General features: G+C 35.6%; 6 protein-coding genes across 15 annotated transcripts; 2 read left to right on the top strand and 4 right to left on the bottom strand.

The window, feature by feature from the left end:
* Positions 1–13: 13 nt before the first annotated feature.
* Positions 14–12,618, bottom strand: LOC116424664 (lethal (3) persistent salivary gland 2). 7 transcript variants are annotated; one of them, XM_031971365.2, is made up of 18 exons: positions 12,468–12,618; positions 11,730–11,861; positions 11,218–11,646; positions 10,911–10,991; positions 10,701–10,848; positions 10,067–10,540; positions 9,725–9,994; positions 9,449–9,660; positions 6,785–9,369; positions 5,362–6,703; positions 4,890–5,253; positions 4,392–4,823; positions 3,982–4,311; positions 3,664–3,814; positions 3,150–3,582; positions 2,437–3,055; positions 1,953–2,364; positions 15–1,881 (listed from the first exon to the last, which is right to left on the bottom strand). In XM_031971365.2, exons 2-18 carry the CDS (start codon positions 11,761–11,763, stop codon positions 1,582–1,584), a joined length of 8,616 nt encoding a protein of 2,871 aa, XP_031827225.2. In that variant the 5' UTR covers positions 11,764–11,861; positions 12,468–12,618; the 3' UTR covers positions 15–1,581. The 7 variants fall into 7 exon arrangements, with proteins under 7 accessions (XP_076224049.1, XP_031827260.2, XP_031827225.2 ...); XM_076367932.1 differs by having other exon boundaries at positions 11,218–11,643; XM_031971375.2 differs by lacking the exon at positions 12,468–12,618 and adding an exon at positions 11,932–12,461.
* Positions 12,503–15,001, bottom strand: LOC116424727 (alpha- and gamma-adaptin-binding protein p34). Its single transcript, XM_031971497.2, has 6 exons — positions 14,628–15,001; positions 14,313–14,482; positions 14,131–14,245; positions 13,899–14,054; positions 13,695–13,811; positions 12,503–13,632 (listed from the first exon to the last, which is right to left on the bottom strand). The coding sequence occupies exons 1-6, from the start codon at positions 14,689–14,691 to the stop codon at positions 13,457–13,459; spliced, it is 798 nt and encodes a 265-aa protein (XP_031827357.1). The 5' UTR covers positions 14,692–15,001; the 3' UTR covers positions 12,503–13,456.
* A 227-nt stretch (positions 15,002–15,228) lies between these two features.
* Rpt3 (26S proteasome regulatory subunit Rpt3) lies at positions 15,229–17,177 on the bottom strand. 2 transcript variants are annotated; one of them, XM_031971451.1, is made up of 6 exons: positions 17,022–17,177; positions 16,771–16,863; positions 16,349–16,682; positions 16,079–16,282; positions 15,732–15,996; positions 15,229–15,656 (listed from the first exon to the last, which is right to left on the bottom strand). In XM_031971451.1, the coding sequence occupies exons 1-6, from the start codon at positions 17,052–17,054 to the stop codon at positions 15,338–15,340; spliced, it is 1,248 nt and encodes a 415-aa protein (XP_031827311.1). In that variant the 5' UTR covers positions 17,055–17,177; the 3' UTR covers positions 15,229–15,337. The 2 variants fall into 2 exon arrangements, with proteins under 2 accessions (XP_031827311.1, XP_031827320.1); XM_031971460.2 differs by having other exon boundaries at positions 16,349–16,694; positions 17,022–17,088.
* A 350-nt stretch (positions 17,178–17,527) lies between these two features.
* Positions 17,528–19,991, top strand: Larp7 (La related protein 7). The gene is made up of 6 exons (XM_031971413.2): positions 17,528–17,643; positions 17,787–18,113; positions 18,189–18,535; positions 18,618–19,424; positions 19,494–19,638; positions 19,702–19,991. Exons 2-6 carry the CDS (start codon positions 17,864–17,866, stop codon positions 19,851–19,853), a joined length of 1,701 nt encoding a protein of 566 aa, XP_031827273.1. The 5' UTR covers positions 17,528–17,643; positions 17,787–17,863; the 3' UTR covers positions 19,854–19,991.
* On the bottom strand, positions 19,868–21,238 carry Gar1 (Gar1 ribonucleoprotein). Its single transcript, XM_031971541.2, has 4 exons — positions 20,999–21,238; positions 20,770–20,915; positions 20,460–20,700; positions 19,868–20,382 (listed from the first exon to the last, which is right to left on the bottom strand). The coding sequence occupies exons 2-4, from the start codon at positions 20,895–20,897 to the stop codon at positions 20,113–20,115; spliced, it is 639 nt and encodes a 212-aa protein (XP_031827401.2). The 5' UTR covers positions 20,898–20,915; positions 20,999–21,238; the 3' UTR covers positions 19,868–20,112.
* An 801-nt stretch (positions 21,239–22,039) lies between these two features.
* On the top strand, positions 22,040–25,251 carry Tango14 (transport and golgi organization 14). 3 transcript variants are annotated; one of them, XM_031971518.2, is made up of 5 exons: positions 22,061–22,240; positions 22,328–22,526; positions 23,674–23,793; positions 23,866–24,115; positions 24,202–25,251. In XM_031971518.2, exons 1-5 carry the CDS (start codon positions 22,232–22,234, stop codon positions 24,290–24,292), a joined length of 669 nt encoding a protein of 222 aa, XP_031827378.1. In that variant the 5' UTR covers positions 22,061–22,231; the 3' UTR covers positions 24,293–25,251. The 3 variants fall into 3 exon arrangements, with proteins under 3 accessions (XP_031827388.1, XP_031827378.1, XP_031827370.1); XM_031971528.2 differs by lacking the exon at positions 22,328–22,526 and having other exon boundaries at positions 22,040–22,240; XM_031971510.2 differs by having other exon boundaries at positions 22,063–22,526.
* Positions 25,252–25,700: the final 449 nt, after the last annotated feature.

The raw sequence follows: 25,700 nt of genomic DNA, 5'->3' as shown, positions 1-25,700 counted from the left end.
AGAATTATTGTTTATTTTTAATACAAATCGACACCTTTCAAAAAAGTTTTGAGAATTCAGATAATTAATGGGCAGTAATGTCTTCTCGATCGAAGACGAGAAATGTATCATTTCGCGTGAAGCAGGACATCCATGGAGTAAAACAGAAAAAACTATGCTAAACAATGATCGGCCGAGATTATTTACAAGAAGAAATGTAAGAATTTCAACGAACTAGACACGATCAAGCTCAGCTTTAATATTTTGCCTTATTCATCGATTAATACGAATTTTGTACTAATCTATCCCCCGCGTATGTACATATTGATTTGCGAGCTTCATTGAGAAAAGAAATTTGAATAGAAATATGAAAACAAAACGAGGAGAAAGTAATTGCATTAAGACCCATTTCTAAATTACGCCTAAACTTGAAGACAGTTCGTGGTAAACTACAAAAGTAAAATATACAATGATAGATTCGCGCTTTTTGCGTGTACCATACATCTTTAACAATGGTAGTCGCTATTATTAACAAACGGTCTAAAAGGTCCGAGTCCCTCGTTGTAAATTACACCTCGTGTCACGCTTACAATTTCCATTGTACATGGTTCTTTCTCTCTTTCTTTCTTTCTCTCTTTCTCTCTTTTTCTCTTTCTCTCTCTCTCTCTCTCTCTTTTTTCTTTAATTTCTTCGTATCGAAAATATATGAAACGTAACATGAATTCGAGACTTGGACGCAATGGACAATTTTGTCGCGTGCGCGAACTTTTCACCTCTCGATGGTGATCATGAAGAGTGAAGCTATTTACAAAAAGCGAGAATGATGAGAATCTTTGTCGCTAATAATACATTGTTACCCCTAAATCTCAGGTTGAGTTACAATCACTTTATGATGCCTTTCTATCAAGGCCACCTTATTAATTCAAAGCCTTTAAATGATTTATGTTATTACCAGAGCCATGGCTTTAACATCTACCCTCTACCGTGGAAGTTGTTAGAGGCACAGTTACAGTAACGACACAAATTATTGATATAGGCTTCGTACCTTTTCTCTTCACAGAGAAACGAATTTGAATTGTCTGCTTAATAAATTTGATCTATATCCTTCTGGTGCTATAATCGTTCATAGTTATGGAACTAAACCCGTAGCTAGCGCAGTTTCTTAAATTTAACCCTTACCATAAAATTATACCCAAAAACTTAGTCAGAATTCTCACGATCTAAACTGCTAACAAAGTATTTTATGCTATATAGTAAATTGCCCATTTTAAATAGTGTCATATTTATGAAATTACACTAGCTGAGGGTTAGCACCAGAAGACGGATGTAAAAAAACACGTAACACTAGTGTTGTCCACCCATGTCCACGGGAGCCCTTGAATGATTGTACCACCCTTTACACGCTCTATTGCATTTACGTAGGATTCAATATGCCTCTCAATAATTCGTGTTGTTACTAAGATAAATTATCAGCTAATCAATATCTGTTGTAAAAACTACTAGATACGTGACCTTAGTAACAGCACAAATTAGTGAGACGCTCGTAGTCTTAGTATAGTATAATAGGCAACGGGCCCCAAAATTTCCATTGAACAGTACTACCTATGCTTTACTACAAGGTTGTATCGTATAATTCAGAGGGGGAGGAGGAACTAGAAGAGGCAAGGGTGTGGGCGGTGGAGGAGCTTGAACAGCATTGGAGACCGTAGAAGACGTAGATTGAGCTTCACTTGGACGATTGATAGAATTGTAAGCAGAAAGGTAACTTGGCCATAGATGCGGGGGTGGAGGTGATCCTGGCGGCGGCGGTGGTGGAGAGCGGTCATCTAATTCGTCTGAGTCATCCATCATCATCGCCGTTAAAGGAGTGACGCGAGGCTTCTTCAGCTTTATAATTTTCACCTGAAAAATCGATCGGAACCATTAACATCTAAACTCTCCGATTATAATGTTTGCGTACAATAAAGACTAACCTTCACTTTTTTCTTGGTCTTAGGTGGCCGACTTCTCTTTTCCTGTTTTCGACTTTTCCTGGAGCTGGATCTTCGAACCTCACGGACCCCGTCTCGAGTAATCACAGCTGTAGGGGGTGGAGGAGAAGGCATGTCCCCCTCACCGCCGCTAGGACTTGTACCTTCTCCCGGTTTAATTCCATCCGCAAATTGAACAGATTTCTTATTCTTTTGTCTCCTCATACTTAGCTTTAACGACTTCGCCTTCGTCTTAACTTGAACCTTTAACTTGCTTGACTTATTGTCACCTGTTTCCTCTCTGTTGGATTCATGAGTTCTATCTGTGTCCACCCCTTCTCTCTCTGTATTGTCATCGCTCTCGTTTTCAGGAGTAGATAAATCATCCAGGTTGCCATTAGCGACTAAAGATCTCCTAGAGTAAATAAACGAGTGATATAATATAAAACAATTGTTTTGATTTTTATGGTAGAAGTACAACGCTTACCTGAAACCTGGAGCAACTAAGATTCCTTTTAAAGGTGGCGGTGGTAACTCTGACCACTCTTTGGACTCTGTGTCAATATGGACTTTGCTCGCTTCGGAGGTAGTCGCTATAACTGCCTCCTCCATTTCACTACGCCGATTACTTATTCTTGAGGATGATTTTTCATCGTCTTCCTCGTCTTCTTCCTCGTCTTCTTCAGGTTCCTCTTCATCCTCCTCGTCATCCTCTACTTCAGCTTCCTCCTCTTCTTCCTCTTCTTCATCGTCATCAGCAACTGCGTCTTCCTCTTCCGTTGCAGTAGATGGTACCGCAGACGACGTGCCTTCTTCCTTTTCAGGAATTACCGGAGCAGACTGCTCTTCTGTCTCAACTTGCTCATCGCTTTCCCGTAGAGCCTTTAGAACTGCAGGATCCAGACTCGAAGGTTTTTGCTGACCACTGTCAGACTGACGCGAGTTATTCTTCTCAAGCATCCGAAGAGCGCGTCGGTTGATCCTCTCTATTCGCCTTCGTTCCTTTTCCTTTCTTCTCATCTCTCTTAATCGTTTGCGTTCCTCCCTTTCCTTGCGTCGAGTTTCCAATATAACCTCATAATTGTATACCGGTTGAACTGGTGTTTCTAAATTTATGAAATTATTATCAGTTTTTAGAGACAATACACTCTACAGATAGTACCAGGTAACATTTTGAGTAAAAAAGGTTCATATACTTACTTGGCGCTGCCACTTCCGTTCTCGGGAACGTTGTCGGCGTGACCGGAAGTGGAACCGGTCCAGGGACTGGTACAGGAACAGAAAGCGGCAGTGCGACCGGAGACAGTGTAGGCACAGGTGTGGATGAACTTATAGCGGGTACAGGTACTGGCATGGGAACAGGAACTGGAACAGGTACGGATATAGAGGTTGAAGGAACTGGAGAGGGCTGTGGAACTGTTGCGGAGTATATCATCCCTGTCGGCTGCTCCACTGACGCGGGCTGTCCGCCACTCCAATCTAATGATGTAGGTACTACTTGGAGAACATTACCTACACGCACCACCTGACTGGAACCTCTCACAATAGGGGCTGCTGGCGAACTTGTCGGTTCCCTGTGTGCTGGCGGGACTCCATTAAAGTCTGCCGGTACAACTTGTAATACGTTGCCCACCTATGCAGTTTATTTAGAGTGTAAAAGTGTATTACCCAATAAACTATGTATTTTTTTATAAAAATAATTTAGATCATGTACTTGTAACACCGTAGGTTGTTGACGATATAGCATCTGTTGCTGTTGCTGAGGCGAGGATGGATAGCATACGTTAGAATTGAAGTTATCAGGATAATCTGTAGATACTCCTGCGCTATCCTGTTGTTTTTTAATCCCTAGCTCAAGTTCTAACCTACAATACAAACATCAAGGTATAATACATGTACAAAATGGAATACGTACAGTATTTGCTCCCATATTCCTATAGACAGATTAGGGGTGATACAGGTTTGGGAAGCAATGGAAAGGAAGGGTTCAAATACCAAGCTTGCCAACACAGTCCAATGCGGATTGTATTACCTATCGTCGAGAGATAAACGTTTTGGAGAACTCGTAGCTGAGTCGTCAATGCACGGAGGGTAAGTTAAATTATTCTCGCTATAATAGTACTCGTTTCCCACTTCGTTTTCATTATGGTACTGGAAACCAGCCGCGACTGTTTCCATATTGTCGCCGATGTGCATATCCGAGTCTAATACAGTTGAGTCTCTAGCCAGCCCAGAAACGGACTGAACGATCGTTTCAATGCGTCTACCCCTCTCGCTGCAATTATCTAGCTTTCTATTACTGTGCTCATCCTTCCTTTCCCTTGAGCTTTCGCCGACTCTGCTTCGTCCCACAGAGGGTGATCTGGATTGACAGTAAGACGGCTTACTGACTGTCCAACGCGAGCAACAATCAGAGATATCAACAGTCATTTAATTATTTACCTAGAGGAGTGTAACCGTTCCATCATTCTTAAGCTATGGTCCGGACTTCTCAGCCTGGATTGCGATGTCGACCTGGCCCTTGACCGTGAACCTGATCTGGATCTGGATCGCGACCTTGATCGCATTGACCTTGACCTTGACGCTGATCGAGAACGCGATCGTGTTCTCGACCTCGATCTAGATCTAGATCTCGATCTTGATCTTGATCTTGATCTGGATCTTGACCTGGACCATGATCTGGATCGCGATCTCGATCCTCGTCGGAAACGATCATGAGAGGCTCTAGGTGAAGGACGCCTTAGTCGAGGGGATGAACGGCCTCGTGCAGATGGCGATTTTTCAGGTCTTCGAGAGTGGCTGTGTCTGTCTAGATCCACTAATTCTCTGTCTTTTTCCCACTGTCTGTCTCTTCTCGAAGCAGATCGACTCCTTCTGTTGAAAAAAATAGAAAAGTTTAGTAGGTATCCTTAGTCATGAAATAGAACAACTTGAACTCACCTTTGTGTGAATTTTGAAGTAGGACGAAGGGGACCTTCCATGATGTCTCTTTCAATACTATCATCTCTGTAGTAACCTTTTTCTTCATAATCAAGATCCAAATCTTGACCATTAGGATAAGAGTCCAATGATTCATTTCCATCTCGTGGAATATTTTCAGACTCGTAGGGCCAATAGGATCTGTCTGTTTCATCTCCTCGAAATCTACTCTCCCTATGCCGATCAGAATCTATATTTCTTTCCCTTAGAACTTCCATGGGATCATACGATTTTCCCTCCTTATCCCTGTCCCTTTCCAAGATATCGTACTTTCTTCTGTTCCAATCGTCGCGGTCTTTTGTAGAACCATATTTCTTGAAGTGGTCTAAAAATATGTAAGGTAAAATTAGCAAATACATCGATAAGCAGGATGAACTATCATCAAATTATCATTACACTCTGTGTAATGACAATTTGTTATTACACAAAGTACCTTTATTATACGGGGCAGTGTTGGGCTGAAGAGGACTTCTTGTAGATCTTTCTCTTCTATCATCTACTTTAGACCTACATCTTTCCTCATCGATTCTACTAATTCTCTTATCCCTATTTGAAAAGGATCCCTCTTTTCTCTTTGGACTCTTGCTTCTACTTCTACTCCAGCTACGACTGTGACTCTCACTGTGACTTCTTTCCCTCTCCCACGAGGTACGCGGGCTAACACTTCTTCGTCTCCTGCGACTACTCGATGGACTCGGCTTTCTTTTCTCTGAATAATCTTGTTTTGAACTTCTACTATCTCTTCTGTCACTTCTCTCTTTATCGTCAAACTTCTTATCTCTCTTTTCTTTACTACGATCGCTGACACGTTTCTCGCTCTCGTTTCTATTTGGACTTCTTTTTCTTTGTTCTCTGCCGGAGGATCTAACCTGAGCTTCAATGTCACTAATGTCTTTAATGCTGGATCTAGGTTTTTTAAGCTCTTCCTCTTTGCTACTTCCTTTCTCATTAGATTTGTATTCTTCGACATGATCATAATCGACTTTCGCGGTTCCCGGTGAGTCTGTTTTCGTTGTAATTATTGTTTTCACTGTTATTGATAAATCTTTGGAATCCACTTTAACTTCTGTGTCAGTAGTCTGCTCGGCAGGGATAATGTTACTCAGTGTCACATCAGCACTAGTTACCTTCTCGCATCCAATCTTGAATTCATTAGCTAAATCTTCGCAAGACACATTCTTCATGTCGTTCCGTACGGCATGAGATTCCCTAAGCTTCTTCTGAATTGTTAGAAGAGCAGCAGCATGTTGTATAGGATCATCCGAGATCAATTTATTTTTTGGACGCTCGTTGTTGCGACGAACTAGCAACTGTTTGGGAATCAGTTTCAAAGCAGCCTTTCCTTCTGTCGATTCTTCGCCTTTTGCGCTGCTGGACGATACCACCTCAGCATTCTTGGTATTTAGTTTACCACGAGATTCGTCAGATTCGTATTCAGCAAATATATCCATTCGTAAAGACTTGTAATTATTGCTGTCGGGGCATGGCTCATTAATTGGAAGCTCGGCGAGAGAAGTTTCAACCCCTTTCGGCAGGAATATCTTTTGGGGTGATTGATCCTCTGTCTGCATTCCTAAGATTTCTTCAAATTCCTCCTTCATCATAGAAAGTTTTGAATATTTCCCTTCCCGATACTTGATTTGTAAAGGTATATTGGATACGGAAATAGATTCTTCATCAGACATAATACAGCTCTCTTTTTTCAGCTTAGCTTGAATCAAATCATCCCTGAGATTTAAAGAACTAGAATTGTCATTTTGAAACTGCTCCATATCCTAAAACATGAAAAACCATGTAATGGAACATAATCTATAAAATATATACATCTATAAATCGTGAGTTAATAATATAAATACCTCAGATTTTTGAGATGGCGCTGGAGAACTAGGACTATATAATTCTACATTTTTATTAGTTAACTTTACATCTATTTCGAACATGTCTTTTAACTGTCCAACAGTATGTGGTTCTGCCATATTTGCTGGAAGAATTTGCTCGTTCACCTTATCAAAGAATATATCCCTTTGAGAACTATTTTCTAAACTTTTCGAGCGTGACTTGCTTCTCGTATCTTCTTCCGAAGTCCAAGATGTCTCCAATAAGTCCACATCTTGAGGCTTCCTGGAGAACAAATCAATAAAATTTGAATTCTTCGATGCAGACTTCCTTGACTGCTGATCAATGTCTTCATCTTTTATCTTAATTTTAGGTAAGATCGAATCACAACGCTCCAAAGACAGCTTATCATTTTTACGCTCAAATTTGTTTATGTTTGTCCATTCGACACATTCTTCTTCCCACATAACAGGAGCTTTGAGCTCTATTTTCTCCTCGACTTGGGATGCCATATCCCAACGACTTTTTTTGCTTCTTTTAACAGCAATTGCATCTTGTTTCAGAGATACATCTATGTCACTGTTGGCTGTACTCATTTCCTTGTGAATACTGTCAATTACAGACATACTCTCGTCCAGGTTTTCCTTCCGTTCTGCTTTTTCACGCAAGTAAGACTCCTTCTCTATATCCCATTCGTCCCTTTTCCGCTTATGTTTTTGTTCCATAAGCATCATAGCCTCTCTTTCACCCTCTTCCTGCTCCTCTTCCCATATTCTCATCGCAGAGAGTCTATCCTGCCGTTTTTTGCATTCCCTTAAAGTCTCTTTTTCTATGGCAATATATGTATCTGTTTTTTTATCGTAACGAACTTCTTTCTCCACTTTCTTCGTATTGCGCGCAGATCTCTTCTTATTGACAAGCAAATCCGACACTGCCTCTAGACTATCAACTTCCCATTCATCTGCCAACAGCTGCCTCTTGCTTACTTCTCTCTCAAGCTGAGTCAGAGACGGTACGTTCAAAGTATCAAATTCAGTCTCTCCCCACTTTTCCTTTTTCTGTTTTTCCAGCTTCTCCCAGTCAGCTAAAAATTCATTACTACTTTTTTTCTCCTTCTCTCTTTTCTTTTTTTTCTTTAGATCGATTTCTTCTTCGATACTTCCACCGGACTGTATTATTTCTTTACCGATATTCGAACATTTCTCTTTTAAGCGTTCATCTTTTTTATTTCGTTCATCCTTCTTGGCCCGTTCGTCCTTTTTCTCTATTTTTCGAAAATCCTCCTCGATATTTTCCATTTTCTCGATTCCACTCCTCGATACCCTTTCATCTTTCTGCTGCGACATTATCACAGAATCCACTTCCCATTCCTCCAAGTATCTCTCGTCAGTTTTATTTCTCTTTTCCTCGTCTTTCTGACCTTTGCTGCTACTGTCGGATATAACGTTTCGTACTAATTCTTGCTCCTTGCTCCAAATATCATGTTTCTCTACGGACCTCTTTCGCGACTCACCCTTTCTCTCCTCCTTAATCTTCTTCAATGGCGAGGAAGACCGTAAAGGTGATTTTTGTATTACTTTTATTATATCCTCATTATCATTTTCTTTCTCGTTATGCTCTTGTTTCTCTTTGACTTTTTTACTTGCTGCCTTCTTCTTTCTCCGGTCATCAGAGGAATCATCACTGTTGCTGGAATCAATGCTAACTTTTCTTCTTCGCTTCTTTTTCGTTCTAGCTATCCGCTTTGCTTTCTTCTTCCTCTTCTCGGCTTTCCGTTTCTTCTTTCTCCTCTTCTTCCGTTTATCATCCGAACTCGAGGAATCGCTGCTACTGCTGCTACTTTCGCTGCTATCAGAATCCGAAACACTAGTGTCGTCGTTCGACAACCTCCGTTTCCTTTTCCTCCTTTTTACATCCTCCTCCGAATCCGATGAACTAGACGTGCTAGATGAATCACTGCTGGATGTTACCTTTTTCCGTCGTTTCTTTCTTCGAACTTCCCTCGAGTCGGAATTCTCGTCGCTCAAACGTTCCACTTTGATCCGAACGTTCTCCCAGTCACTGGGAATCGATCTGGAATCGTCAGACTCATTCCTCTTCTCTTCCACCGCTTCACTTTGCTTCCTACGCTCCTGCGTCTGAATACGGGAATCGTTTGAAGACATCTGGTCATCTTCGACTTCCGGTACCTCTTGAACATTTTGGCGACCCTCCTTATTTTTGTGTTTCTCTTCTTTGCTCGTCTCACCTTTATCCAGCTTCTCGGACACATTATGTTTTACAAATGTGAAATTATTGTCCTCCGGTAAATTAGTCTCTATATTGAAATCATGATAGCTCAACGGCGGAGTGGATTTCGTTGGAACCACTTTGGGAGAAAACTCCTTTGTCGTTGGAATATCAGTGCAGACCATCTTCATGAATTGCTCGTATTCTGACGCTAATTTTTCGTCGCCTGCGGATTGTAGCAACGGAGACGTTGATTGTCTATTATCATCGACATCTTCATTGACGATGCACGACTCGGTGCCTTCATCGATATTTTTCTGATCATTTTTTATTTCCTCTTCGATTACACTTGAACGCGAAGGAAATGTCTCTTGCCCTAAAATAAATTTTAAAGATCAAGTACAGACATTTAATACTCCAAAAAGAATTCGAAAAAGAAAGGTGAGAAGGTATACCCCGATTTATATCACGTGATTTCGCTTCGCTTTGTTGTTCTTCCTCAACATCATTGGACAACCTGTCTTCATCCTCGCTGTCCCATTTTGATCTAGGCAATTGCACGTTCACAGGAAACTGCCATTTGACCTTCTCGCTGGACTTGCATATGCCTGCTTTTGGATACCAATTACGAACACGCACCGACTTCTCGATATCTTCTGCATTATCTCTAGAATTGTTAGGATCTGAATGGGTAAAGGAAAATTGATGAGGTAAAGAACATTTTGATGTACCGTGCAATATCCGCCTCGCATATCTCCCGCATTTTTTCACGACGATCACCGGTGACGACGTGAAGAATCTGTTCATGACTCAGGAAGAGCGACATGCGAGGATTCTCAGAGTAAAGTAATTGAGGTCTTCCTCGTTTGGTCACCCTCACCGATTCAGGTGGATATTCTTTAGGTCCGTCCAGTCCTTCAACGGTGAAAGCGTATCGTTTCAAACGGCAATCGTTTAACAGTAACATTTGTTCGAAGTAACGCGTGTAATCTTCAGCTGTTCTGTAATTGATATTTATTTAATAGATAATTTGGAGCTGCGCATGAATAGGATATTTTTAAATGCTAACAAACCTGTTCTTTGTCGATCGATCGGAGTAATCACGCCTTCTGATATCTATAATATCATCCATTGTTATACCACAGTTTTTCAACTCTAACCACGAAGAAAAATGCGTTATATCTCTCTCTTTCCCTTTGTCTCTTTCCTTATCTTTTTCTTTCTCTTTTCTATCTTTGATTTCAGAACTTTTCTCTCTTGAAAGGCTTCTCTTTTCTCTAACGTTTTCCCTTTTTTCTTTTACCCCCTTCTTCTCTTTCACATCTTCCCATTTGTCCTTCTCGTTATCTTTTTTATCTCTTTCGTCTTCTTTTCTGTCTCGGCTTTCTTCATACCTGTTGGTATCATCTCTCTTATCTTTATCGTCTTTCTTGTCTTTCTCTCTTCTACGCTGATCTCTATCTTTATAGTATCGTTCTTTGCCGGTACTGTAATCTTTTGATTCCCTACCTACGCTGTCTCTTCGGTCTTCCCTACCGTATCGTCTCCTTAAAAGAAGTTGATAAATATTACTCGTAAACGACAAAATATAAATGAACTGTGTCACGTAATAAAATGTTTATGGCGTAACTCTTTGCATTTTAACCAAAATGGCACTTTAAAATACGATTAAAATATAGAAGTTTAAGTATGTAGTAACTTTTATACCTTTCAGAATATTTATTCTCCATCGACGATTTCGAACTGCTTTTACGAGATACACTATCATCTTGTTTACTTCTCTCTCTTATACCTTTTACACTTTCTAATAAATTTTGTCCATTCCTATTTACATAGTTGTCTTCCTCTAAACTAGCTGTAAAATAAAATAAATTATTGTTTATGTTCAGGTAATGCAAATAGAGCACAATTAAATACCTGCAGCCATAGCTTCTGCCAATAGTAGTTTACTTTTGGACTCTTCTCTCCTGATTTCTTCAATAGCCAATATCTTTTCCTCTGTACAACAATATCAATGAATTACTAAGGAACGTGTCCAATAATTTTCATTGAATCGTGTTATCTCTATGACTAATGATAAATATATACAAATTACGTACAATGAAGTATCACATATGTGAATTAATTGACTTGTTACATAATAATCATTCACACAATTTAATTCAGTAAAAGATAATGTGCTACGAGTGAAAGAATGTGTAAAATTCATTTCATTCCACAATACCTGTCTTTTTCTTAGATTTACCACCACCTGAATGACGGTTATGAAATTGTACAGAGTCGGAATCCATGGTTAAACTTGAGCTTGAATCATTTTGCAAAGATTTTCCATCGCCTGATTTAGTCTTGGACACTTTAGCTGAATGTGTTTGAAGTAAAGTAGTTTTATTGGGAACCTTTGGTAAGACATTAAACTTATTGACGAATGCCATCAATCTTTTTTTTGCTTGCACTTTCCCTAGTACAGGTTTAAGCATTCTAGGACTTTCCAACCTGGGCATATCTCCATCACTGGTTTGACCTTTAGTGCTTTCTGGTGTTTCTGGCATTTGTATATCGAGCAAGGATATTGGAATGTCTGGCGTTGGTTCTTCAGGAGCATAAACATCTTCCGACTGTGACATTGTGTCAGCAGTTTTCTTTTCTGATTCTTCTACGCACACAATTATAATATAATGAAAAACACTAATATAAATGTACAAAAAACAAAATAAGCAAGGCATTAAGAAACTTTACCTTGAAGAGAATCAACTGTGTCTGTTTCTGTCATTGACAAATTTTTATTTTATCATGCATACAGTGATTGTTTCAAATAATTATTATATACGTACAAAAGTTTTATTTTTCATGCTTGATAAACATCAGATTCTATAAAACAGAACGTGTATCATTTATTATTTTCTAATTCAGTATGAATAAAAATATCCATTTACACTACCTAGGCAACAAATAACCCATATTTCCACTAATTTTTATGCGCAAAGCCCTTCATAGGAAAAAAGAATTCACTTTTATATAAAATGTGAATGCACTCAGGTGCACACTCGAATGTATATACATATACGCACATAATGACATCACGCGCCCTACGCATATACATATATATACACACACACATACGATCCTGGGGCAGTCACACGGTTTACACAATCATTGATTAGGACAATTCAATTCGGAGTAATCAAGCCAAAAATTGTTTCCAATATAGGTACAATGAATGAACGAAAGATTAGAATATTAAACGATTCATATCATCGGTATATATTTTCATCCAGAAAATATCGAATAATGGAAGGGCGCATGAATTCTCAATTTTTATAGGAACTTAGCGTAATTAATGAAAGGATACCTATTTTTAGTAGAATTCTGTGAAACTGTCATTTTCTGGTGAAATCTCGTGAAACTGGCAGTGTTAAAGAAGATCGAAGGGAAACCAAATATTACATAGTGTTGTTAGACGTGTTAGTAACTTACTTTACGTTGAGTGCTAAGTGACTGAAGAATACATGTTGCCTGTGATAAGAACAACGGTTTATTTCTCGTATTACAATCACAATTTTTTAGCCACGCAAACCTTCTCAATTCCACTTTTATGTTTCCGTGCACAACCAAGTCAAACGAACCCACTACGTGAAAAGCGTCAGACATTTTAGTCAAACCGCAGGCCGGCAACTATAGACGCTTTTGCATCCGGCACAAGCATGGTTACCAATAGTCAACGGATAAACGAGCGCAGGGTGAAAATAAATGAAAAAATATATTATTAAAGCGTTAGCACTCGTAGAATTTGTTTTATATTTAAACGTCTATAACATAGTTCAATCCGTTTAATTTCCTCTTTAACAGTGAACGCAACGCAATGCAATTTTCAAATTAAACGATTACACTCAATACTGGTATTGTGGGTAACTAGGTAGAAGATATTACCTGTTGTATAGACAGAGAAAATCTTATATTAAAACCATTCATTGGTGTAACAAAACATTACATATCAAACATTTTTTTAAAGCATGTCTTGTTAAAAATGTAAATAAGTACAATTTCAAACTAAATTCATGATTATCTAGATGTTTCTTTCTTAATAAAATTCAAAAGATATTGTATTTACATTTCATTATTGCATTGTTCCTTTTGAAAAATGTTAATGATAAAGTTGGATACAATTAAATGTATACACTTGCAATAAGTGATTTTATAATATTGTCTATTCAAGAAAGTGTAGCATATATGATATTCGTCTAAAGTTTAAGTATATATTTGTAACATTATATACTGTTTTCACGCTATGCTCTTAGATTTATTATAGTCTTATGATTTTTATATTCGTTATTGTAGTTTCAGTAATTGTAATAATGATTGGTTTTCTTGTTTGTCTCATTTCGAACTGATATATCAAAACAGAGTCTATATAAAGTATTTATGAATTTCGGACACCTATGTGCATTACACAATTAATGCAAAAATTAATCTAATTCCGTTTCCGAAGGATCGCCACCCATTGCTTTCCAAAAGGCAGTAACTAATTGTTCTGCTGCTATTCGCCTCTGATTTGTTGGCAGTGATGCTGCGTGTTCCTTCATAGCCATTAACTGACTAAACAATTCACCAAAATCTGTATTTTCTTCTCCCATAATACCATCTGAAAAAATGATTGCTGTAAGCTAAAATTAAATTATTTTAATGGATCTACCTTCCACTGACCTAGCATGTTTTCCATTGGTAATCTTTCTGTGGAATCTCGAGTTAATTTAATATTTTCAAATTGTTCTTCAACTTTGTTCAAGTCGGGTCTGTGTTCCTCAGTGTTTGATGGTTTTCCTACAAAATCATTAGATACTTTCATACTTGAAATATTTCAAGCAATATCTTTCAATCTACAATTAGATGTAATGTATATAAAAAAACCTTTCATTATCATATTAGGCCACATATGAGCATGTAAAGCTTCAATCATCCTGTCAATTCCATATTTATTATGCTCTACGTCAGATTCTGAGGCATCCGTATCCGGTTTGTTTAATTCAATCAATTCAAATTTTCTTTGTAGACACCATTTTATTACTAATATGAAACACATTTTTAAATTTTACTACCTTTGTGTTGTTTATATTACCTATTAAAGTATTGTTTATTTTACCTTTATCTCTTATAAGAACATCTGTTATAAAATTGCAAGAAAAGAGCAGTACTTCTGCCTCTGCTAAAGAAGTAATTATAGGCATCCATTGTTTTAAATTTTCTTCTGCATCTTCCTAAGGAAATCAACGTTGAATATCATCCATTCCTTTGAAAGTTCATTTTATGAATGAAAATTCTTACTGCCTGCGGATCATGATGTACAATAAGAGCTTCTATACCATCAATTGAAATATCTGGAGAAGGATTTTCCGTAACACAGATTAAGACCTGCGTTTTGTAATATTTGTTTTGAATATTCCATAGGTAATATTCAAAATAATCTTGGTTTGATAGTTTCTCTCCTCCTATATCTATAAAATAAAAAAAATGTGTAAAATTTTAGACTGGGAAATATTACCTTTAATAACAAGGAAAAATAATTGAATATGCTGTATGTAAAATTAAAAAATAAATTTTTTTGTTTAAGCAAAACAGAATACTAAAATCTGAACTTACTTATGGCAATTTCGTTAACTTTTCCTTTTACTGTGCTTACAATCAATAAGCGTGGCAAATTCATTGTTTAAAAACTGTATTTACAATATTAGAAATAAATAACTTTATAAAGTGGTTGAAGGATTCAACTAAAATTGTTTACAGTTTATCGTGTGAGGTTATATTTACATTGAATAGTCGCTACAAAAATGTAGTGCACTACATACGTAGAAGTAAACCACTATTATTTAGTGTATAACAACATTTATTCTGTATACGTAATAAGATATAAATTATACCAGGAATTCTTAAAATAGTCGTGATTTTCTATTTCATAACATTGTGTGATGGACAATCTACAGTGACTAATTTTTTTATTACTTTGGCTATTAAAACAACTAGACTAGGGTAATTTCGATTGTTGAATGTTACAAATCCAATTTCAAGAATGTTGTTTCTTTCAATCATATAATTCTATTAAAAAATGATACATAAATCGATCCTTCAAATTAATTCATGTTTATTAGGTGTAAGGAAATATGAATTGATCAATGATCAGGGAAAGTAAAACGAAAATCAATGAAAGGTATACACACATACGTCACACGTACATAATAAAAAATGATTGTGAAAACGTGTATTGATTATTAGATTTATAATAATACATTAACTCGCAAGTACATATGAAATCATAAAATATGAACGTGACGCGGTAATATATCTTCGTCTTTTTACTTGTAGAATTCGTGTTCGGATTCGTCCTTTTTAATGTTATTTTTGTATCCTTTTTCAAAATCTTTTGCTAAAACTATATAGCGGTTCTCGCGGACTGCGTGCATTCCTGCTTCCTGACAAATCGCGTTTATGTCTGCACCAGAAATTCTATCTGGTCGTGCCACGTAATCTTCTAAGTCCACTTCTTCGCTTAAATTCATTTTCGCGGTGATCGTTGAGAAAATCAAACGCTTTTGCCGACGGTCGGGCAAAGGAAATTCGATCTTCCGATCTAATCTACCTGGACGTAGTAAAGCAGGATCTAAGGTATCCGCTCTATGAAAGAGAAAAATAAATTATGAAGTTTCTACATAATATAGAATTACACAGGGTAAGAATTAAAGGCTTTACCTATTTGTAGCCATTATAACTTTCACATTAGTTGTTTGATCGAAACCATCCATTTGATTAAGTAACTCTAAAAGGATACGCTGTACCTCACGATCAGCTCCCGTCTGAGCGTCGAATCTTTTTGTGGCTATAGCATCAATTTCATCAATGAAAATTATAGCGGGTGAATTTTCTTTGGCTAAACGGAAAACATCTCTGACCATCCTTGGCCCTTCACCCAAGTATTTCTGTACAAATTCAGAACCTACTACACGAATAAATGCAGCTGAAAAATAAGAATTAGATGAATTAATTAATTAAGCAATATACATATTAAAGATGTATAGAATTTCAGTTATAATTTGTACCTGTAGTGTGTCTAGCTACAGCTTTTGCGAGCATAGTTTTACCACACCCAGGTGGACCATACATTAGTACACCTCTGGGTGGATCAATACCAATCTGTTTATAAAGTTCAAAGTGGGTAAGAGGTAGCTCCACAGCCTCCCTAATCTCCTGCTTCTGCATATCCATACCTCCAATATCACTATATTGTATATCAGGTTTTTCATCTATGACAGAAAATAGTTTACAGAAAAAATTCTATCAGTACTATTCTTAATTGAAATAATACATACCTGCTTGCAACATAGAAATACTAGAATCAGCTTCTGGTGGTAAAACATCTACCAGGGCATTGCTGTGCTTGTGAAGCGCTACACTAGCTGAAGGCTTCAATAATTCTCTATCGATTGTTGATAAAATGCGCACATAATAATTGGAACCTGTGGTAGACCCCACTATACCAGTATTTTGGTCGACAGCTTCCAGAAACTGTCCGATCACCAAAGGTACACTTTGTATACGCTTTACTTCTTCTTGAGCATGTAAGTATTCCTTTTTCAAGTTGCGTTGTTCATCCTTGATATATTCTTCTTGAACTTCAAGGAATTCCAACATTCTTTGTAGTTTCTATTAAATGCACTAAATTCTCGTTAACGGTAAATTAAAAATAAAAAAAAACTAAATTAACAAAGAACAAAATATAAGTATCTTTTACCTTATACTTTGTATACAGATCTTCTATGTCCAATTCATCTCCAGCACCAGTATAATGCCCAGTTATAGGCTTACAGTCCATTTCTGTTACATCCTATAATTTTATTACAAATACATATTTCAATTATTACAAATACATATTTCGATTCAGCTGGTAATAAATTAAGGTTATAGTAAGCGCATTTAAATACAATTTTAAATTTTCTTCTTGGAATGTATACAAGAAAAAAGACATGAATACCAGTGATATACCTTGTCGGGTACAATCACACTCATTTCCTCCATTATTTCACAAAGATCCCTGTCCACTCAACCGAACGCACAAAACGAACGAATGACTCGAGACTTTTGAGCGGATTTACTTCAGCACACTTCAGCGGCGGATACGTCAAGGATTGATACCATCAACTTAATAAATTCAAGAATGGAACACGATAAAAAAGTATTAATACCCTATACGATTTACATTTCTTCTATAATTATTATGCTAAACTGTAATTATATATTAATATTAATATATACATTTATGTTTGTAATTTACGAATTAATATTTGTTAATTCCCAAAACATGAATGTTGTGATACCTTTACAAGTCTAGTAATGATTAGTAAATCTTACTAGATTCATATTTATATCTTTTTTTAAATGAATTATAAGATTAATTATGCACAAAGAATTGTTATTTTAAGAAGTGAAATATTAAAAAATACTTGATAAATGATCTTCCGAGTGAAAAAAGAAATTCCCTATAAGTCCACGTTTTAAGGTAGTCATCATAAATATTACCTTGCGCTACTTGACTTCAAGTTATGTGATTTCTGGTTTTATGTTTTCGAAGGCTCTTAAACCGGGAAAGGTCTACGGTTTCGGTTGAGTAAGTAAAAGATTCAATTTTTTTATAATATTGTAAATAAAAACTATTATTACACGAAAAATTATTATTATTATGGTATTAAGACATAAGCTGCGTCTATAAATTCATGAAAATTCATATTTAAATTTAACATGAATTTGTAGGTTCTTCAAGAACAAATGAAACAAATGTTTTTGCAATATTAATTCCATAAAATATAAATATAAATTTGTGAGCTACAATGGTGATGGAAGAACAGCAGACAGATATGGAACTTGATTCAGAGAGGGTTCCTGTTCCTCAAGTACAGAAACCAGTCGAAGATCCCCATGTGGATTCAGTAAACAATGTTGCTAGCGCTCCACGAGGAAAACCTAGGCTTAGAAAAAAAGCATTACATGCTGCAATACTGAAGCAAATGGAATTTTACTTCAGCAATGCAAATTTAACCAAGGATCGCTTTTTAAGCAATTTAATTAAAAAGGATCCATGTAAATATTACAAACATCAAATATACGTATTCGTATTTTATTTGAGATCATTAATGTCTATTTAATATCTTTCAGATGTTGATCTCACAGTTTTCACCACTTTTAATAAAATACGAGAATTAACTACCAATACCAGTAGAATATGTAAGGCATTAGAATCGTCAAAAATATTAGCAACGTCTGAAGATGGAACAAAAGTTCGTCGTATAACACCAATAGTATCAAAAAAAAATACAGATGATTGTACGCTTTACGTACAAAATTTACCACCAGATGCAGATCATGAAATGTTAAATGCAATATTTTCTCAATATGGTTCAGTAGTGTATGTTTCAATTCCACGGTACAAACAAACCAAAAAGATAAAGGGATTTGCATTTGTGGAGTTCGATACACCAAATAGTGTCAAAACATGTTTAAAAGTACTGAAAATATATTTAAAGTATTAATATTAGTAGCTTAATTTCTTAGTATTAACATTTATTATTTAATTTTATTTTGTAGGCTTTTCAAAAGAAAGGATGTGTTTTACCATCACACACATCTCCTGATGAACTTTTAAGTATCACAACGTTTGACGATACAGAAAAGGATGTGACACTGGAGGGAAAGAAAAAGTCAAGTGACAACAAAATGGAAGAATCAGAAAATGTTGAAACTGAAATAAATGAAAGTTTGGAAAGTAATGAAGAAGACACAACATTAAATCATACTTCGGAGCATCCTGAGAACAAAGATGAAAATGAAATACAAAAAAGTAAACATCAAGATGGAGAATTATCTGACTCAGTTGAAACAGAACATGAAACACACAATGAGAGTATAAAGAATAATATTTCTGTGGATTCACCAAAGAAGTCACTTAAGCGTAAAAGAAGTGAAGGACAAATGCTAGACAATGGCAATGAAAGTGAACAAATGGTAACCGAAAATAGTACGCTTGTTGCAGATGAGCAAGAAGATACAAGTGAGAAGAAGAAGAAAAGAAAACGTAAAAGGCGCAGTAAAGTAGAGGATATTAGTGTCACCATGGGATTGCAAGTGATGACTAAAAAAGAGTGGAAACATCTACGAAACAAATATTTAGAATTACAAAGAAGTAAAATGAAGCAGTTAAAGCAACATCTCAGGAAAACCAGATGGAATCAATGGTCAAATTATGAAAAAAATAAACCAGAAAAGGAGGAAACCAATGAGAAAGAAAAAACTAATAAGCAAGATAACGCAAGTGCATGTCGTTTTTCATTTATTCCAGGAGTTATAGTTAAAATTGAAATGGAAAAACCATGCACAGATCCAAAATTGCTCAAGGTATGTTACATGCATTAAATGGTGAAATGTATGCATGCAGGTTCTTATCATAGTTTGATATTATTGCAGATGGAATTAAAAGGCAGTAATTCTGTAAAATACATAGATATCACGGAAGGATCTTTTCTTGCTTTTGTAAGGTGTGATACACCTGAAGGAGCGCGAGCACTTGCACAAAAATCTGATGAAGAAAGACATATGACTATACTTGAAGGTAAGGTTGTTTATATATTTGTCGCTGAGTGTAATGTATAAACTTCATTTCAACTTTTTACAGGTGAAGAAGAACAAGTGTATTGGGATAAAATTTTACATGATAGAGAGGAAAAACTGGGTAAAAAGATTCGGCCTAAACAGAGGGGAAGAAACAAGCTATTAAAGAAGGCAGAGAAAGAACTTGGAAAGCATATTAAATTTGATGAGGTATAATAATGAAGATACAATTTTGTTGTGAAATCTGTTTAATATTTGTATATAAAACATATGCTTTTATATAACGTATCAGTTGTGGAAGCAGAGATCACATGTACTAACAAAATATTGAACATAAATGAAGTACTGTTTCAATTACGTTTTTTTTTAATCTTATTTAAAACTATTAATATTCCTGTCTCTTTCATGAAATTAACATGTTCTCATTCCTTAATAGGTCTTTATATAAAAATTCATTATAGAGTCTTTTATGTTTCTACCATCTTCCTCTTCCGCGACCTCTACCAGAGTCGTTACGTCCAAATCCTCCTCCTCCTCCACGACTTCTAAATCCTCCTCCACCACCACCACCACCTCTATTTCCAAAGCCACCACGTCCAAATGAGGGTCTACCTCCGCCTCTACCACCACGTCCTCCTCCACCACCTCTCTTCATTCCACGACCACCACCTCCACCTCTCTTTTCACCAGGAGGTCTAGGCAGAAACCTTTGTAAAGGTAATAGTTTTGCTGGATCTATAAACAACTGAAATAATTACAAGAATTTTTAGTAAATCCATTGAAAAGAAATTTGTTGTACATATCAAAAAAATTGTTCCAAACCTCTGTATCCTTTTGGAAGCTAGATGCCCTCATATTTTCTGATAACTTGATAGATACGTAGTAATCCCTAATATTACCAAATATTTCATCTATTTTCCCAATTTGTTGTTTGTTTTCTGTGTAAATTGGAGCATTAAAAAAGGGCACTTGTTCAATGTCTACCTTAGCAACAAGGTCATCTTGAACTGTCCATGTAAAGTGGCCTAATCGAGTAACTTCTTCTGGTGGACCTTGGTCAAAGCTGTATTGGATGAAATAATGTTATTCTATATTTATTATATAATCACGAAATGAAGTGAAATTTACTTACTTTCTTCCACCTCTATCAAACCCACCACCACGTCCTCGGAAACCTCCACCGCCTCTTCCACCTCGAAATCCACCGCCACCACCGCCTCCTCTGCCAAATCCACCACCTCCACGACCACGGAATGACATTGTTTTAATTGATAATTACTAGAAACATAAAATACAATTTTTTTTATGTTAAATTTCAGAGTACCGGATCATATAAACACAATGTACGCCACGTGCCTAACCTATAGAAACTTAAATTCCTTGAACGAAGTCTTTATTTCCTTATGATTATGCACCAATTCTCATTATTTATTATATTGATTCCACGAAATGCCAGATTCAATTTTAACACACTATTTTTTTATATTATTGGATTATAACACGTTATTATAAATTGGCGGCATTTTACTCATATGAACACGCTTTGCGCTGTATATATCGCATGTATACAAGAACGTAATACTGCGCATGTGCATTCCGAGTGTATTAAATTTTGTAAGTGAAATTAAAAAATTTGAAATATTAATTGAAAATACTACATATAATATATACAAAATTAATAAATCCTTTGTTCAAATGAATTATTATTTTTTCAAATTACGATGTAGCCGTTATGGAGTACGTTATAATTTTAATGTTGTGATCTAATATTTAAATAGCTATATACAATTTGTAATAACGTTTCAACTTCTTATAAACCTTGTAACATAATCCATTATTTATCCAACATTAATCTAACATTACATCACAAACTAAATAATGCTCAATACTGTATTGTACTATTTTATTCCATATTACTTGCCAACGGCCATTATTTCCTATAAATAAGATCTATACTGTTCTAGAAATAAATTTGAGCCGATACTCAAGTAAACTTTTAAATAGACGGGAAACTAGTTACAGAATTTTATGTTCTCTAATTCCTTTCATTGTTTCAGGATCAGCCCGTACATTGCTGAATATTATGCTTGTTTACCTTATTCTTACTTGGTGTCGACCATTCTACTACATACACGTGGTCGTTTTGAACAAGCCATTTTGTAGCGCTATCTATTTTCAATTCATGAAGTTTTTTCCTAATATCATATTCCTATTTATAATTTTTTGATTAGTGTCATTATCAGTTTCGAAATCGATATGGTGATCAGCTTGGTTAATTACCACGGGAGCGACCACGTAGCGTGACGATATAGACCGGGCCACGGAACCTCGTTCTATAGGTGGGACTCCCGTTTTTTCGTAGTTTAGCTATGAAGCAAGAGTGGGGATGGACAAGTGGTATTGTGTATTTAGTAGCGGTGTACGTCACTAACGTAGGCACTGTGCACGTGAGACGACTGTCTGCTAGTCGGGTCAGTGGTTAGCTGCACAAGATTCCTCGTGACGTTCTCCCGGCGGTTTTGAAAAGTCTTCTCTACATTGTCAGTTCCTTGTGATTATGTTACATAGATTAGTGACGGTCACAGGAGGACATTATGTTTACGGTATTTCGTGCGTTATTGATACTTACACATTTTCTTTACAACTTAATCACCGCGGTTCATAACTGGTATATGTTACTTTATCGTAAGTGCACCGAAATTTGGTACGGTGAGAATTTGATGACAGAGGTGGAGTGGCTGGTGCGCACCGCGAGTAGAACGAAAAAGCTGCCAAGGCACATTCTGATTATTTTCGGCGCGAAAGAGGACACTATATTAGATTGCGTGCGGATAATCAGCTGGTGCATTACCCTCGGTATACCCTATGTCAGTTTCTTTGACATCAATGGTAAACTTCATATTTTTTTCAAACATTTATTATCGATATTTTTTTTTGAAATACAATGCAAGGTTTTCAGTTTATAGCAGTACGTCTGTATTATCTTGAAGAAGTTTTTGAAATTAGTTGTGGAACGCATTAGCAAGACATATCTATGTTAAACAGGTTTTGTATTATAATGTGTTTTCACTATCAGTCATTACATTATCTATTCAGGCACAAAACTATTATATGTTCTGTCGGGAGCTCAAAAATTAGTGGCTCAAGGTATCGAGCAGATACTTGAAGCGTGGAAATAGAAAACGCTTATGGAGTATTTGATGCTTATTCCATAAGAATTTAGTAACTCTATTAAAATGTTTTAAAATGTTTCATGACATAACATTCTCTTTAAATGTATTAATATTTATGATTTATAGAAATTAATACTTTGAGTTACTTTTTGTAACGTATTCTGTAGAATAAGTTGTGTACTTTGTTGTATATGCTGCTGCAAATGCTTATCTCTTTAATATATTCTTTCTAACCTTAAACTTTTGATAATAATATTCGTATCTTGTGACAAGTTTTGTTCACTTTTTCACATTGTTATCTATGTACACTTTAGAATATCTTTTAATCTAATGGCACTTATTGTTACATATTGATGGAAAATTATATTTATGTGAGTATTCATTCTCTGAGACTACTACATGTTATTAAATTGAAGTAAAGATGAAACTACAAAGTACAGAAATGCAAATATATAGAGCTCTTATAAAATGCATTATTTAAGATAAAGAGTGAAAATTTAGTAATACTGCATATCTATTTGAAATAGTTTATATGTTAGTACTTAGTTTTTTTATTACTAATATAAAAGAAAATTATCTATAGTCTAATGATGTAACGTTACACATGTGTTTTATTCCATAGAGCCAAGGACAAATAGAATATACACATGTGTTATATCTTGTCATGCGGAATAAACTATTAATGTATTATATTTATAATTTATCTATTGGCAAATACATTTAAATTAATAAGAAATAATTAAACTAAAATATTAAATTGAATTCAAGTCAATATTATTATACCAATAAAAGTAAATTATGCAAAAAGTGTATGTAATTATTACTCAGTTTTATATTTCATATAATTGTTGTATGCATTGCAGGTTTCCTTGTGAAGAACGAGAGTTTTTTGAAACATGAAATTGAAAAAAGAAGGCCTGATTTAGTAGATCATATCAGTTGGAGTAAACCGAAAAGGGCATTTAAACAAAATGGAATGACTGGTATGGTTCCTTGAGAACAGTTTCATGAAAACTCTGATGTTACAGTTACTGATCTGTATTTTCAACTTGCAGGTTCTAAATTGAAGACACGAGTAACCTTGTTATGTGCTTTGGATGGAAAAACAGAAATAGTTACATTAACAAAGAATTTGGCTGAAGCAGTTGTCACAGGAACAATTAAATCCGAAGAGATAAATGCAGATTTGCTTAATGAGAAATTAAATTCACGGGACCTACCTGATCCCGATATAGGATTAATCTATGGCCGCGTTTGTTGTACGTATGGTGTTTTGCCATGGCAAACGCGAATAACGGAATTTTTGTAAGTTTTAATGAATGGAACTTACTAATGTAAATTCGGTCGTAAACAGTATTAATCATTAAACGTTATTTCTTTTTTGTTTCTAGTACGTTACCTGTACACTATAGCCTATCAGTTAAGGACTTCATGTATTTGCTGAAGAAGTACAATAAATGCGAGCAACGATACGGGAAATAACTGGAATTGTTATTCTTATTTGTGTAACTTTTTTGTACTTCAAACAGAAAAGAGAGAATATGAAAGAAATGAAACAAGAAATAGATATTTAAGAAGACTTATAAAGACTGAACCTAAAACAATTTACAGATACTATTTTATAAGTGGTTGCGTGTTAGTGAAATAATAAAAGGAAGGGACATGGTGCTTGTATAATACAAGTAATGCTTATAAATCAATTTTAAATGAGTGTCTGTAAGAAGGAACTTAGGTAGCTTAACTTAAAGACGTTCTCACGAGCATCAAGAGAAGAGGATTCCACCGAACGCTGTAAGAATGGATTACTTTAATTTTATAAAATAGAACGATTATTTTATCGCGAAATGTAGAACAGAAAAGAAAGCAAAGAATAGTTATAGACGGAAGCGGAGTATTTCTACTTTTTTCTTAGAATCGTGAGGCTTTTTATTATTTAATTATTTGTAAATGTTAAGTACTTTCAAAGGGTGCACGAAGAAAAATTATTTAATTGCCCGACTTCAGTGAAACAAAATGTTACGTTCAACGTCACGAGTACAAATTTAATATTCTTAAATATCTAAGATAAATGTTAATAACATTTTAGTAGATTTTTTAAAATTTCGCTCGCATCGTTTTTTCCGTACCCTTTATTCGTACAGCTGGAAGAAGAAAGTTTAGAAATACCGATGCTCCTGGGGGCAAATCCTGTTTCGTTCATGACATGAAATTAAATGGCGAAAGAGACTTGGAATAAAATTATTGCATTTATCATTGCTGCCGATATGCCGACATTCCGTGTACATAATAATTTATCCGTGGAATCTCCGTGCACGTGGATATTTTGATATCAAAAGAACACGATTTTTCGTTTGATCTTAGTGGTATTTTTCTTGAGAGAAGCGCCTATTGTGGAGTCGAGAATTCTTGAAACACCTAAATACAATTCTCTTTTGCATAAACGCTGTGTTCGTTCTTTATTTGACAACCTTCATTATCCTGTGACTGTTATTTGTGCTATATCCTCAAAGTCCTAAAAAAGCTAACTATATTATAAAGAACTAAAGTTATATTTAAAAAATACAAAATGTATAATTAAAATATGAATATAAAATGTAAAAAAAACTATAAAAAGCGTTCTTATCTTACCGAGCACTTTATCAATTAACTCTTATTGTTATGTACATAATCTATAAACCACGGTTTAAAACAAATTGCTTGTTCCGTACTAAATGATAGTGAAAAGAATATTTTCAAGATGTTTACAAAAGGAAAAAATAGGTTCCGAAATCGTGGTTGAAAGATCTTGAATATATTCTCATCAATGTGATCCATGGATCACCATTCGAATGTTCTGCGATTCAACAGGATGTCTAGGACACCCTTTGGCCGGTTCATCGGATTAACACCG

The sequence above is a fragment of the Nomia melanderi genome, chromosome 5 (genome assembly GCF_051020985.1).
Source record: "Nomia melanderi isolate GNS246 chromosome 5, iyNomMela1, whole genome shotgun sequence".
Lineage (NCBI taxonomy): Eukaryota > Metazoa > Arthropoda > Insecta > Hymenoptera > Halictidae > Nomia > Nomia melanderi.
Note: the sequence above shows the minus strand (reverse complement) of the source record. Positions and strands in the feature narration are given on the sequence as shown.